General features: G+C 44.0%; 1 protein-coding gene across 4 annotated transcripts in view; it reads left to right on the top strand.

The window, feature by feature from the left end:
- Window positions 1–14,441, top strand: part of Rgl1 (ral guanine nucleotide dissociation stimulator like 1) — a 250,890-nt gene that overhangs the window by 86,796 nt on the left and 149,653 nt on the right. For 2 of the 4 annotated variants that reach the window (XM_031384722.1, XM_031384703.1), the window contains exon 2: window positions 1,789–1,952. In XM_031384722.1, coding sequence (XP_031240582.1) covers window positions 1,821–1,952 — 132 coding nt within the window. In that variant the 5' untranslated portion in view covers window positions 1,789–1,820. Of the gene's footprint in view, window positions 1–1,785; window positions 1,953–14,441 lie in introns of all 4 variants that reach the window. The other 2 variants (XM_031384717.1, XM_031384696.1) reach the window with 1 other exon arrangement.

The raw sequence follows: 14,441 nt of genomic DNA, 5'->3' as shown, positions 1-14,441 counted from the left end.
TCTACAGATCCATCGCATACGTGGAGAGGGAGGGTCCCCATTAGTATCTTGGAGTGTGGACTGGAGGGAACAGATCTCTCTCTCTCTCATACATGCACACACACACACACACACACACACACACACACACACACAGAGAGAGAGAGAGAGAGAGAGAGAGAGAGAGAGAGAGAGAGAGAGGACTAAAATGACTGCCTTGGGGATCTGTATATGTTTTCAGTGGCTGGAATGGCATGTCCTGTGTGATTAGCAATGGTCAGTGGCTCAGAGTAAGAAAGGAGGTGAAAGGAGCTAGGCACAAAGTGCCCCAGCTGTTACGTGAAGGAATTTAAGTAAATTTAAGTAAAATCCAAGAAAACTTTAAGTAAGCAGAATATCATGAACAGATAGGCTTTTTGTAAAAGTCACCCTAAGAAGGCTATATTTGTGGGACTTGAAGGAAAGCAAGAAGTTATTCCTTAGGACAGTGTGGTAATGAGGAGGGTTGTAATGAGATTCTGAGAAGAGCTGAAGGAGACCTTGAATAAGGATCTACTGAAAAATCTTGTTTGGCTCCCACGATAACCCAGAGTGTAAGAAGACAACATGGCTGCTAAGCCCTAGTGGGAATCTCCCTCCCTCTGCTGCTTCCCCTGCAGCAGTGATTCTTGTTGTCTCTTTTTGATGTTGGGTCTGTCATCTGGGGCCTACTACATACTAGGTGTGTGCTTGGCCACGCCCTGCCCTCCATCACAGCTTGGACACTCCATTCTGTGGCATCTCACATGTTATATTGTACTGTGCCACGTTATTAAAGCACATTTACAACCTTCCTGCCCTGGAGCCATAGGCCTTGGAGATTTGAGAACAAAGTTACTGAATTATTTGTGTGTGCCCAGTACAGAGCTCTGCATGCACAGCTGCCCAGGGTGTGTTTGAGGAGTAAAACTCTCAATGCTTTAGCCAGTCACACGCGCGCACACACATACACACACACACACACACACACACACACACACACACTTCCTATGACATTTGTATCACAGAAGCTACAGAGCTGGCTTAGCTATTAAAAGCCCATACTACCCTTTTTTTGGGGGGGGTTCGAGACAGGGTTTCTCTGTGTAGCCCTGGCTGTCCTGGAACTCACTCTATAGACCAGGCTGGCCTCGAACTCAGAAATCCACCTGCCTCTGCCTCCCAAGTGCTGGGAGTAAAGGCGTGCGCCACCACTGCCCAGCCCCATACTATTCTTGCAGAGGACCCAAGTTCACTTCTCAGCACTGACATGAAGCATCTCAAAACCACCTCCAGCTCCAGCTCCAGGGTGTCTGATGCCCTCTTCTGGCCTCCAAGGGTACCTGCATCCATGTATACGTATCCCACCATGTCCCTCCATGTAATTAAAAATAAAATCTATGGGCTGGGCAGTTGTGGCGCACACCTTTAATCCCAGTACTTGTGAGGCAGAGGCAGACGGATTTCTGAGTTTGAGTTCCAGGACAGCCAGGGCTATACACAGAAACCATGTCTCGAGAAACCAAATAAATAAGTAAATAAATTAAAATCTATTAAAAATAGAGTTTGCGTCACTGTCCATTATCAAGATGTGTTCTTTTTCTTTTTCTTCTGGAAGCCTGCATTAAAATACCAGTAATAAATATTTGAATATAAAAAGAGAACATAAGAGTAATGACTGTTATAATATTGTCTTCAGTGATTTCACTGTCTACACAGTAATTTGATTTCATATTTTTTCAAGTATGATTTTTTTATTTTAATCTAAATTGTATTTTGTTATTCCAGCAGATCCGTAATGCCTCCTGCTTACCTCTTTCAAGATGGAGGGGAAATCTGTGGGAGAGCCTACTCAAGTGGTATCTAAAGTCAAACTTTCCATGAAAGTAGAAAACACAGGACACTGGCTGGTGGATGATCATGCTCGAATATGGGAAGTTTTAAAGACAGAGGAGGTAAGATAATGCTAAACAACAGAACCAGCGCAATGATGGATTTGGTCACATCCATGACTAGAAAAATCTATGCTGTAGCTGATACCCTATGCCAGCTTGAGTATTTGTTCAGGAACTTTAGGCACAGCCAAGGCTGGAGAAATAATAAGCAAGAGATATGTCCCTTAGACATTATTGATGACACAGTGACTCAGGTAAAGGAGCTAATAGCATTAACAACCGAAAGCCTAAAGTAATGATCTGAGCTCAGATTCGTGGACCCTGTCCTCTGGCTCAGATAACCCAGTGGTATAGCTGAAGGCTGCTGCTTCCTGTCTTCCTTCCCAAGGTTGCTCTTCTGTGATTTCCTTCTTTCTCAAACCTTTTACTGATGTCTCAACAAATGCTAGTATTGTGTGTGTGTGACAGAAGATAAAAAGAGGGAAAACTCATTCATTAGTGGAAGTGATGCATTATGGTTTTTATTTTGTTATGTGTTTGAGATAAGCTCGTAAGTGATGATGAGGTCCAGAAGAAGCACTTCCCTAAGGCACAACAGAATGAGAAGCTATTGTAAGAAGGTTAGTTGTGTGGATGGAGTTGAGAACCCGAGCTTGGGGAAGGCTAGGGTATAACAGATGGATGGAAAGAGCGTCTCAGGGAGAAGACCAAAGCATACAGCTTGAAGACAGCCAGTGTGGTCTGGGAAGGTGCTGGGGAATCGGACCGCTGGTGGCAGGCAGTGGGAAGGTGAAGAATTTCTTCAAAGGGCTCACCGGGGAGCTCTCACTGCCCGAGAGAGCTGTCCAGGGTTTGGGCCATTGCCTGCAAGCTTAGGAGTATCATTTCTCATATATCTAACCTCAGGGTGCTACTAAGAAGTGCATTGTAATAATGCAAATAATAATGAAAGGGCACGACCTTGGAAGCTATGCTGAGCTGAGTGTAGACATGCCTATACGTGAGTCTTTCCACTTTAATGCCTATTGAGCCAATTTTTGGATTATTTAATGTACAACTTGTCAATTATTTCTTCTAAAGTGATAGTACCAATTTGTTCTCCCACCAATAGTATGCAAAAATTTCCACTATTCTATGTACATGTCAACTCTTGGAATTATTAGATTTCCTAATTTTTAAAATCTTGTTGATATACATTTTTTCATTGCTCATCAGTTCTTTTTTGCATTTCAGCCTTATCTGAGACTGCTTTTAATAAAAAATTTTAAAACATACTTTTTACATTCTGTATGTTTATTTTGTGAATGAATGTTCCTCACCAGCTTGAGCTTTCATTTACTTTTCCATTAGTGTGTACTTTTCTGAGAATTACAATGTAACGAGTCTCTCTCTCCTGCACACACCCCCCACAGAGAGAGAGAGAGAGAGAGAGAGAGAGAGAGACAAACACACACAAGTATACACACACACACACACACACACACACATAGACACACACACACTATATGAATTGATATCTTTCTTTAATCGGGAAATCTCTCCAGAATTTTTAATTCAGATTTTTCCATATACTCCTCTTCTGAATCCTACCCAATCTATACTTTCTCGTTCTTTGTTCCTGCTTTGTAACTTCTTTCAGAGTCACTGAGCTTTATCCCTCTTTGTGCTGCATTCTCATTAATTTTATGACTATATCCAACTACTAAATGATATTTTTACTTCTGAAAATACCTTTTTGGCTATTGTTTTTCTTTTCTTTTTTTATTATTTTATTTATTTTCATTTCAAATGTTGTCCCCTTTCCTTGCTACCCCCCAAACCTCCTACCCCATCCCTCCTCCTCCTGCTTCTATGAGGGTGCTCCCCCACATACCCACCCATTCCTGCCTCACCTCTCTAGCATCGCCCTTCTCTGGGTCATCGAGCCTCCACAGGACCGAGGGCCTCCCCTCCCATTGATGCCAGATAAGCCAATTCTCTACTACATATGCAGCTGGAGCCATGGGTCCCTCTATGTGTACTCTTTGGTGGTTTAGACCCTGGGAGCTCTGGGGGATCTGGTTGGTTGATATTGTTGTTCCTCCTATGAGATTGCAAACCCTTTAGCTCCTTCAGCCCTTCCTCTGACTCTTCCATTGGGGTCCCTGGGCTCAGTCCACTGGTTGGCTGTGAGTGTCTGTATCTGTCTTAGTCAGGTGCTGGCAGAGCCTCTCAGAGAACAGCTTTACCAGGCTCCTGTCTGCAAGCACTTCTTGACATCAGCAATAGTGTTTGGTGTCTGCAGATGGGATGGATCCCTAGGTGGTGTGGTCTCTGGATGGCCTTTCCTTCAGCCTCTGCTCCATTTTTTTTTTTGTCCCTGCATCCCCTTTAGACAGGAACAATTCTGGGTTAAAAATTTTTAGATGAGTGGGTGGCCCCATCACTCAACAGGGGGCATGTCTATGTACAGGAGGTGGCAGGGGGCCATGTCTATGTACAGGAGGTGGTCTCTTCAGGTTCTGTCTCCCTGGTGTTGGACATTTCAGCAATGTCATCTCCATTAGATCCTGGAAGCCTCTCAGGTCCCTGGTGTCTGGAACTTTCTAGTGGTTTTTCCAGTCCCTCCCCACCCCCTACTACTGCTACATATTCTACTCATTCTTCTGGCCCTCTGGACTTCTCTCCTGTCTCCTCCCATACCTAATCCTGCCCCCCCTTTTTTCCTTCCCCTTGCCTCTCCCACCCAGGTCCCTCCCTCCCTCTGCCTCCCCTGATTATTTTGTTCCTCCTTCTAAGTTTGATTGAAGCATCCACACTTTGGCCCTTCTTCTTGTTAAGCTTCATATGATCTGTGCGTTTTATTGTGGGTATTCTGAGCTTTTGGCCTAATATCCACTTATCAGTCTGTCTCTGGGTAGGAGAGGATCTGGAGTGCCCGATCAGCCCCAGGTGGAGTGCAGACTGGAAGGAAGATGTATCTCTGGTGGATAGGTCCCTTGTATGCTGGGCTGTGGAGGTCCCAGTTAGGCTAGGTGGGGCGGGGGGGAGAGTCTCACCTGTGAGCCTGGTTTTGCCGGACCTCCTGGGAGTCAAGCTGGATGTGGGAGGAGGTCATTGTTTTTCAAGTGTCATTATTTATTTGCCTCTTTGGGCTGGAGTGTCATACATGTGGAGCTAAGTGTTTGGTTTTCAGACTAATGACTAATCATAGGTATCCCATTTAATGCTCTTAAAATATAAATATTATAGCCGGGTGGTGGTGGTGCATGCCTTTAGTCCCAGCACTTGGGAGGCAGAGGCAGGCGGATTTCTGAGTTCGAGGCCAGCCTGGTCTACAGAGTGAGTTCCAGGACAGCCAGGGCTATACAGAGAAACCCTGTCTTGAAAAAAACCTCCCCCCCAAATATATATATATATATATATATATATATATATATATATATATATAATATTAATTTTAGGATATAAATAAAATGTATATTTAATAGAACATATTATAATCTTCATAGAAGTCTTATGTATGAGAAAATTTTTATAAGTTATTTGTACTTTTAGTTTTTCAAATATATAACCTTATTATATAAGTTATATAGTTCAGAACTCATTAAACTATATATCTTATTACTGTTATTGATTTTCTAAGACAAAGTCTTGCCAGATAATATGGAGTGGTTTGGAACTTGCTATGTAGCCATGGACTGGCCTCAAATTCCCAATCTGCCTGCTTTAGCCTTCTGTGTGCTGGCATTACATTTGTGCAGCGCTGTGCTTGACCAAACTGTACGTATTAAACAAACTTGTTTTGTTGTATCTTCATCATATTCAATAAGGTTGATCTTGATATATGGGCTTGGGATGGAGGGACAGAGTTGAATCAATAAGGTGATGATTGCAGGGCAGTGGGGTGGGTGTGGTGATAAAGTGCCCACAGGTGAGCTGAGAACAGACACTGTAGCACTGTCCTCTGGTGTGGGTTTGGGTGACGGAGAAAGCAGGTGTCATAGTTCACGTTTAAGAGAAAAGTGGAATCAGCAGCAAACAGAATTACAGTAGGGAATTAGGTCGACTGTCCCTAGGAGAAGGAAGTCTCTGTGTAGAATTCTATCCTAGAGTTTTGAGTGCCTGGGATGCTGAGAGTAACTGAGTAATGGGAGCTTCATGGTACTCACCTAGAAGCTGTGGGCCCTGGAGTCAGTGAGGGTTTCAGGTTCTGAAACCTGGTTAGGTTTCAGAAAGTCTCTGTTAGACCTGTGGAGTGGCTCAGAGTGCTGCAAGACCACTTTCCCTTACACTACCTTTTCTCTTCTCTGGCCCTGCTGTGCGAGTCAGCGCTAAACTAGGGATTATTTGGGGATATTCTTTTTTTGCAAGATGGTAATTTTCTTTTCCCAAGAAAACTGTCCTTGAGACCACGTTCTTCAGTTTTAAGTTTACTTTGGTTATAAACCTCAAAGTACTGGCACCCTATCAGACATAGATTGAAGTAAATACCTGACTGACTGGTGGGTTTCCATGGTTTAATAGTCAGATGTTCCCCTAACTTGTAGAGACAGAGACAGAGACAGAGAGAGACAGAGAGAGAGACACACAGAGAGATTTGATGTTCTTGAGGTAGCACTAAGTTATAGCAATTTAGTTTATTATTATTTTTGTGGTATTGCTGGCTGACTTCATAGGATTGTCACTAACCTCTGGAATTAATCTGTGTTTGGTTTTTGCATGTGTGAGAAGGTCACTAAAATACACAATATTCTCTGGCTCTGGGGCAGAGACCTTCTTTATGTGAAAGTGAAGGCCTGAGGGCCTGAATGGAAACAGGGTGTGACCTTTCTCTCTTCATCCTGCTCAGGAGCCCCCCTCCCCTGTGTTGTCACATCACGTTCTTCGGGGAGGAAATAGTAATGTGTTCATCATGCATGCTTTGGGGATTAAGTCATACCCATGAGGGATGTGAAGAGAGGGATCTTTTAAAAAACTGGACGACAGTTTGGACAAGCAGTGGGAGTGTATTGTGTTAAATTCTGAGAATCCAGATCTGTAGCCATCAGCCTAAAGGTGGGGCTGATGGCAGAGCCCGGACTCTTCTCTACAGTTCTTAGGAATTTCTCTTTTAGTCTGCCAAAGTTTCTCTATGAGGCAAAAAGACAAAGATTTACTTGCTAGGAAGTTATTAATGCACAAAATGCTCTGAGGCATGAGACCTGAGAGGAGTAAAAGTGTACCGTAGGAGTGAGAAGTCAGATATTGAGACTCAGTGCACTTCAGCTGCAGTCTGGAAAGGAGAGGGAATAGAACGCACTGAGCACCTCCTTTATAGGAAGAACTGTGTCTGCCACGTCAGACTCCATGGCTTTTCTGGTGGCTTTGTTTTTGTTTGTTAGTTTTGTTCTTCTTTGTTTTATAAGAGAGAAAACGAAAGGACATGAAGATGGATGCTTAGGGACGTGAAAGAAGTGGGGGAGGGGAGGAATATAATCAAAATATGTAATACTCAAAGAATAAATAAAATCCATAAAAAGAACTGTGTGTGGCACGTTTATATTTTATCAATATATTCAAGTGTCCTAGCCCCAGGAAAATTTCATTAATAATTTTGAAGATTAGAGATAAAGACATCCCAGCACTTGGGAGGCAGAGGCAGGCGGATTTCTGAGTTTGAGGCCAGCCTGGTCTACAGAGTGAGTTCCAGGATGGCCAGGGCTACACAGAGAAACCCTGTCTCTAAAAACAAACAAACAAACAAACAAAGAGATGAAGCCATATGGCCAAAGATAGGTGTTTGATAAGTGTCAGAATTAGGTTGAAAGTCAGTTTGTCTGTCTCCAGTTCTGCACTTGGATTTCTTTGTGACACTGCCTGCGAGCTTCAGGAGCAGTCTGATTCTGTTTACCTTCTGTGTGCAGACTTCAGTCTGTGCTGGCTCAGGCAGCAGCCTGGTTCCCACCACAGCAGCCCAGTTCCCACCACAGCAGCCCGGTTCCCACCACAGCAGCCAGGTTCCTACCACAGCAGCCCAGTTCTCTGAGAGCATGACTCTTCAGTGTCCTATAAACAGATACCCATGGGCCCATCAAAGCTACCACCTTTTCCATTCTTGACCTGTAGGCAGTCTCTGTGACAAAGTTTCTGTTTAGGTTCCCCACTATGTAGTATCTGTCTTGGTTTAGGTGGCTATGAGATAGCAGTTCAGACAACCAAGCTTGTAACTAACAGGCAGTTATTTCTCACAGTTCTAGAGGTAGGATATTCAAGATCACAAGGTCAATGTGGTTGGATTCCAGTGAGGGTTCTCTTCCAGGTAGCAGACAACTGATATTTTGCTATGCCCCACATGGCAGAAAAACTTGGAGAACTTTGGGGAACACATTCAGTTATTATCACTATTCTGGTATTTCTTTAGCTCCACACTTTGAAAATGGCATCCTGAAACACTAAGCTCTTTGCAGCCTTATTCGTGTTACTGAGATGTGTTTCACATGCTATTGATTTGAGCAGCCTAACTGGAACTTGTATGCTTCACTGATTCCCTCGATACTTGGTCCTTCCTTGGACATTAGAGCTGCCCAGAAGCACATCACATGGCCTTGTTTTGTGCTCGTTAGTTAGGCAGTCATGTGTGGTCATAAGAGGAACATGAGAAACTTTTGGGAGAAAAAATAACCCAGTTTGTCATGATCACATGAGATAAAGCATGCCTCACAAGGCCGAATGAGAAGAGAGTGGTGTTCAGAAAGCAAATATGGGGACGTTTAAACCATTCCTACATTGGAGTTAAGCTATTATGACAGGGCAGGGCAGGCGAACAGCTCAGGACAGGCTAGTGTAAGGGATTTCAATTGGCTTTGGGATGATTCTAGCTGCTTGGTACCCAGCCCAGCATGATTGATATAGGGATAGCATCTCATGACTGTAAGATCAGGTGGAGGCAGTAGTTCTGGGGTGGTTAGTTAACCTATGCAAGTCTTGCTGTCAGCCCATTACCTTTAAGAATTGGTTAGCATTCCTGAGAGGTAGTCTTATGGCCAGGAAGAGTTCTAAAGACACTGCTGGAAGTCCTACCTGTCCCTTCTGTCCAACAATCGGCCCCCTGCTTCCTTTACGGACAAATCAAGAACCAATTGGGGAATAAGACCTTTGCATCAGAACCTCCCCCTTACACACCAGGATCCAGTTAAATGGTGCTGTTTTGAGATGTACAAGTTATCTTGGGTCTGGGGCAAACCAGCTGTGGGTGTGTCAGAACCGCTGGGTCTTCTTCCATTTCAACTCCAGCAGTGTGCTCCTCAGGGCAGTGTTCTTGAGTTCAACTAGACGGGTTCCCTCTGTGGTTTATAACTTTACTTTATCCTGGCTTCTGATTTAGGTTGCTCAGTGACAGGTATTTAAACGGAAAAAGGCAGACCCTGTACAATATAATAGGCCAGGCTTCTCATACAGGGTGCTTACTCTTATAAACATGTTGACTTTTGCAGTCATGCTATGCTATGCTACCCTGCCTGGATTGAGTCTACCTTTAATATACTAGGCATGGGCAGTTCTTTGTGCTTTCATGTAGAAAACAAAGGAAATCCCAGTAAATATATGTTAAATAAAAGACATGGCATGGGGAAGATGTGGCAACCAGTTTATTGAAATAATTCATTCTTGGAAGTCTTCAGTCTCTAAGAAAAATATTTTGAAACAATTCTTTCAGCACTGGTTTCTTTGTAGAAATTTATTTATTGTTATTGTTGTTATTGTTATTATTATTATTTTCTTTTTACTTATTCACTTTATATCATGCTCACTGACACCCTCTGGTCACCCCCTCCCACAATCCTTTCTCCCACTCCTCCCCTTCTCCTCTGAGCAGGTAGGGGTCTCCTGGGTATCCCCCCACCCTGGCACGTCAGATCTCTGCAGCACTTGTTTCTTAAAGTGTGCCTGCAGTAAACTTTAGGATCTCATTATGCTTTGTCAGGGATCCTTTATGTGAGGACACTCTTTCTCTGAGGCCATGAAGAAGCAGGGATGGGGTGAGGGGCTTACAGACTGACTGCTTTCCTGTGGGCATTTAACAACTAGGTTAACAATTGAGTCCTTCTGACTTGTCTTTCCTCAGAGGGGCGAACGTGAGGAAGGATGATATTATATAAATTTGTCTCTGCCATACAAATATTGGGTCAAAAAACTGGGGAAGTTTGCCTTTTCCCCACCACAGTGAGTAGCTGGTGCTGACCCATCTTCCTCAGGCTCAGGTATGAGAGTACCTGCCAAAGCTTCACGGGATTTTCTTCCCCATAGTCTGGCAGCTACCATATTCACCTGGTCTTCTTGAGAATGTCTGGTGTAGCCGTCTTAGAAAACTGTAAACGAAAATCTCAGATAGGCAGAGTTTAGGGCAATTGGGAGTAAGGAAGAACACTGGTGGGGAAGAGGTGACATTCTTAAACATAGCCTCTTTACTGGCAACAACCATGCCTCTGCACACCATGCCTCTGCACACCATGCCTCTCTGCACACTATGTTCTCTATATTTGAGTGCTGGCTTAGACTTAGACCCGAGGATTTCCTCCCCGACCCTCACCACACTGTAATGCCCACCAATCCTGATGCCTGTATCCCCACACTCAGGCTTAGACTTAGACCCTAGGATTTCGTCCCCGACCCTCACCACACTGTAATGCCCACCAGTCCTGATGCCTGTATCCCCACACTCAGGCTTAGACTTAGACCCTAGGATTTCGTCCCCAACCCTCACCACACTGTAATGCCCACCAGTCCTGATGCCTGTATCCCCACACTCAGGCTTAGACTTAGACCCTAGGATTTCCTCCCTGACCCTCACCACACTGTAATGCCCACCAATCCTGATGCCTGTATCCCCACACTCAGGCTTAGACTTAGACCCTAGGATTTCGTCCCCGACCCTCACCACACTGTAATGCCCACCAGTCCTGATGCCTGTATCCCTATACGCAGGAGACTGAGACAGGAAGACTGAGCTGTTAACTAACCTGTCTCAACAAAGAAGGTGTGGCCTTTCCCTCCCTTCCTCCCTCCTTACCTCCCTCCCTCCCTCCTTCCCTCACTTCTTCTCTCCCTTCTTCCCTCCTCCTTGTATTAGTTACTTAAAACACTTGGAAAGAGGCAACTTTAAGGAAGAAGGTTTGTTGGGGGGGTTATAGTTTGAGGGGATTCCACCCATCATGACAGGGAGGGAAGCATGGGGCAGTGTGGGAGCAGTTTGTTGGCTAATATGGCAGCTCAAGCGTGAGGCACCCCCCCACTTGTGCCTATTGGTAAGGTCTCACTTTTTAAAACATTATTTTTATGTGTGTGTGTGTACATGAGTGCTGGTGCCTGTGGAGGCCAGACACATCAGATGCTCCTGGAGCTAGAGTTGTGGTTACTTGTGATTCATTGACATGAGTGCTGAGAATTGAACTCAGGTCCTCTCAAGAGCAGTACATGCCCTTAACCACTGAGTCATCTCTCTAACCACCCAAATTGATTTAAAATAATTTATTATTATTATTGTTATTATTGCTATTATTATTAACATGTGGGAGCTCACGCCACAGAGTATGTATGCAGGGGAGAGGACAAGTCTGAAAGTCTCTCTCTTTCCTCCTGTCCGTGCCAGGCCGGGTGGTGAGTTTCTTCACCCACTGAAGATCCATCTCATGTAGATCTGTGTGAGGCTATCGGATCCCCTAGGACTGGAATTACAGACAGTTGTGAGCTGCCATGTGGGTACTGGGAATTGAACCTGGACCTCTAGAAGACCAGCTAGTGCTTAATCTCTGAGCCTCCTCTCCAGCCCCCAGGGTCTCACTTTTTGTACTCAGACTGTTGGCATTTAGGAACCCATAACTCAGAGTCTAATTCAGTCTGGTGTCTGGTGGAGTGCTGTGTTTTCTGAGGAGTCTGGGATCATCATTGCCATTGTTTTCAGCAGACAGAAGATGTCTGTTACATCATGGGAATAAAGTCAGCATAGAAGTCAGTGAGCTGGTGGAAGCTGGCCAGAGCCATAGTGCCACAGCCCTGCGTGTCATCGGCAGACATCCATAGAGGCCTGTCTGAGCATTTTTAGACCTAGAAGGAGGCCTGACTTATAGGTAGGCAATCTTTGTAATGAAAAGTTAACTTTTTTTTCTTACATAGCTGATTGTTCTCTTACATCAGACAGAATATGTCTGCATGCTTGCTCTCAGTTTTTGAAAGCAGTAAGTAGCTTTACAACCTGGGAGATAGTTCTTCCTAACAAAGCCAATGACATATAGCCATTATAGCATGGCATCAGGACAGCAGAGTTTGGAATACTCTGCACTGGGGCAGAGACAAAGGATGATTCCAGTTTAATGACAGGCATTTGGAATAGCAGGGCCATTACACCGGGTTTTACAATGGAAAATAAACGGGCCAGACAATTCGGTATACAATGAACCATCGGTGACCTCACCTGGGACTTCTCAGGGAGGGAGTGGAGAGAAAAGATGATCTGAGCTTGTGACTTGCTCAGAGTTGAAGAATAACATCATTAGAATCTACTGTCCAACAGTTGCTTCATAGACTTGAGTTTTTACAATCCTGTAAGATTCCCAAAGACTAAGCTTTACAAAATCTAGTGAGGAGACAGAGTTCCTGGACAGTCTCTTCTAATTCCAGAGTACGCTTCTTTTTTTTTTTTTTTTTTTTTTTTTTTTTTTTTTTTTTTAGGTTTTTTTGGTTTTTCGAGACAGGGTTTCTCTGTGTAGTCCTGGCTGTCCTGGAACTCACTCTGTAGACCAGGCTGGCCTTGAACTCAGAAATCCACCTGCCTCTGCCTCCCAAGTGCTGGGATTAAAGGCGTGCGCCACCACCGCCCAGCCAGAGTACGCTTCTTATTGTTATGCTAATTTTGCTCTTGCTTTGTTTGGGGCTTGCTTTTGCCTTGTGAAGAAATAACTGGAGAGAGGAAGGTTTGTTTTGCTCACAGTGACAGAGGTGCAGTCCATCGTGGTTGAAGGAGGATGTCATTGTGGTGGGAGGGATTGATAGTAGTAGGCAGAGAAGCTCACCTCAAGGAGGCCAGGGGGCAGAGTAGGAGTGTTCACACAGCAGAGACTCGCTTTATATATGCCCCTGCCTGTGGGACAGTGACAGCATCTTCAGGATATCCCTTCTCATAAATCTTGCCTAGAATCTCCCTTGTAGGCATCCCAGGGGTGTACTTCACTTAATCTTCTGGGCATGTGTAATGGTTAGGTTAGTTTGAATTGTCAGCCTGATAAAATATAGCATCACCTGGGAAGAGAGTCTCAATGAATGGTTGTCTAGGTCAGATTGGCCCATGGACATGCATGTCTGTGTGAGGTGATCTTCATGTTCACTGAGGTGGGACATCCCAGCCTATAAGTGGGCATTACATTCCCAGGGGGCGGGTTCCAGAGTGTATGAGAGAAGACAGTGAACAGAGGTTGACTGTGCATGCATGTATTCTCTCTGCACTTGACTATATGTAGCCAGCTGCTTCACCTTCCTGCCACTGACTTCCTTCAGTGATAGAAGCTAAAATAGGCCTTTCTCTCCTAAGGTGCCCCCTTCAGGGTATGTAGTACTAGCAGCAGGAAAGGAAACCCATACAGCATCTTTCAGTCCCATCTAACTGATAATCAAGATTAACAGTGGTAATTGTTACTTGAGTTTGTTTGATTACAGCCTTCTCTCTTCTCACTCTGACTTGCCTCTCTCCTTTGGATCTCCTGCTAACATTTCATTTGGAAGTGGGATGTTTGAGGGACAGATCACCTTATGGCTTACTTTGTATGTCCAAGAACATCTTTTTAAAAAAACAAAACAAAACAAAACAAAACTTTTTATTGACTCTTTGTGAGGTTCACATCATGTACTCCAGTCCTGCTCATCTCCCTGTTCCCTTATATCTGCCCTCTGACCCCCCAATAAGCACCCCCCCATAAAACCAAAGCATACAAGCATACAAAACATCCCCATGTAGAAGCTGTAGTGTGTCACAGTGTGTCCCACAGTCTATCCCTCTGTCCACACATCTTTACTTGCAAATGTTCATTGCAGTGAGTCATTGGTCTGGTTCAAGATCTCTGGCTTCACAGATTTAGTGCAGAGTTTTATCAAACCTTCAAAGAAGACCTAATACCAACACTCCTCAAACTATTCCACAACATAGAAACTGAAAGCACTCTACCCAATTCATTCTATGAAGCCACAATTATTCTTATATCTAAACCACACAGAGACCTAACAAAGAAAGAAAACTTCAACCAATTTCCCTTATGAATATCTATATAAAAATACTCAATAAAATTCTTGCAAACTGAATCAAAGAACACATCAAAACGATCATCCACCATGATCAAGTAGGCTTCATCCCAGGGATGCAGGGATGGTTTAATATACGGAAATCCATCAACGTAATTCACTACATAAACAAACTCAAAGAAAAAACCATATGATCATTTTATTAGATGCTGAGAAAGCATTTGACAAAATCCAACAGGAATTCAAGGCCCATACTTAAACATAGTAAAAGCAATATACAGAAAACCAGTAGCCAACATCAAA

The sequence above is a fragment of the Mastomys coucha genome, unplaced genomic scaffold (assembly GCF_008632895.1).
Source record: "Mastomys coucha isolate ucsf_1 unplaced genomic scaffold, UCSF_Mcou_1 pScaffold1, whole genome shotgun sequence".
Taxonomy (NCBI): Eukaryota; Metazoa; Chordata; class Mammalia; order Rodentia; family Muridae; genus Mastomys; species Mastomys coucha.
The sequence above is the reverse complement of the archived record's forward strand: the minus strand, read 5'-3'. Positions and strand labels throughout refer to the sequence as shown.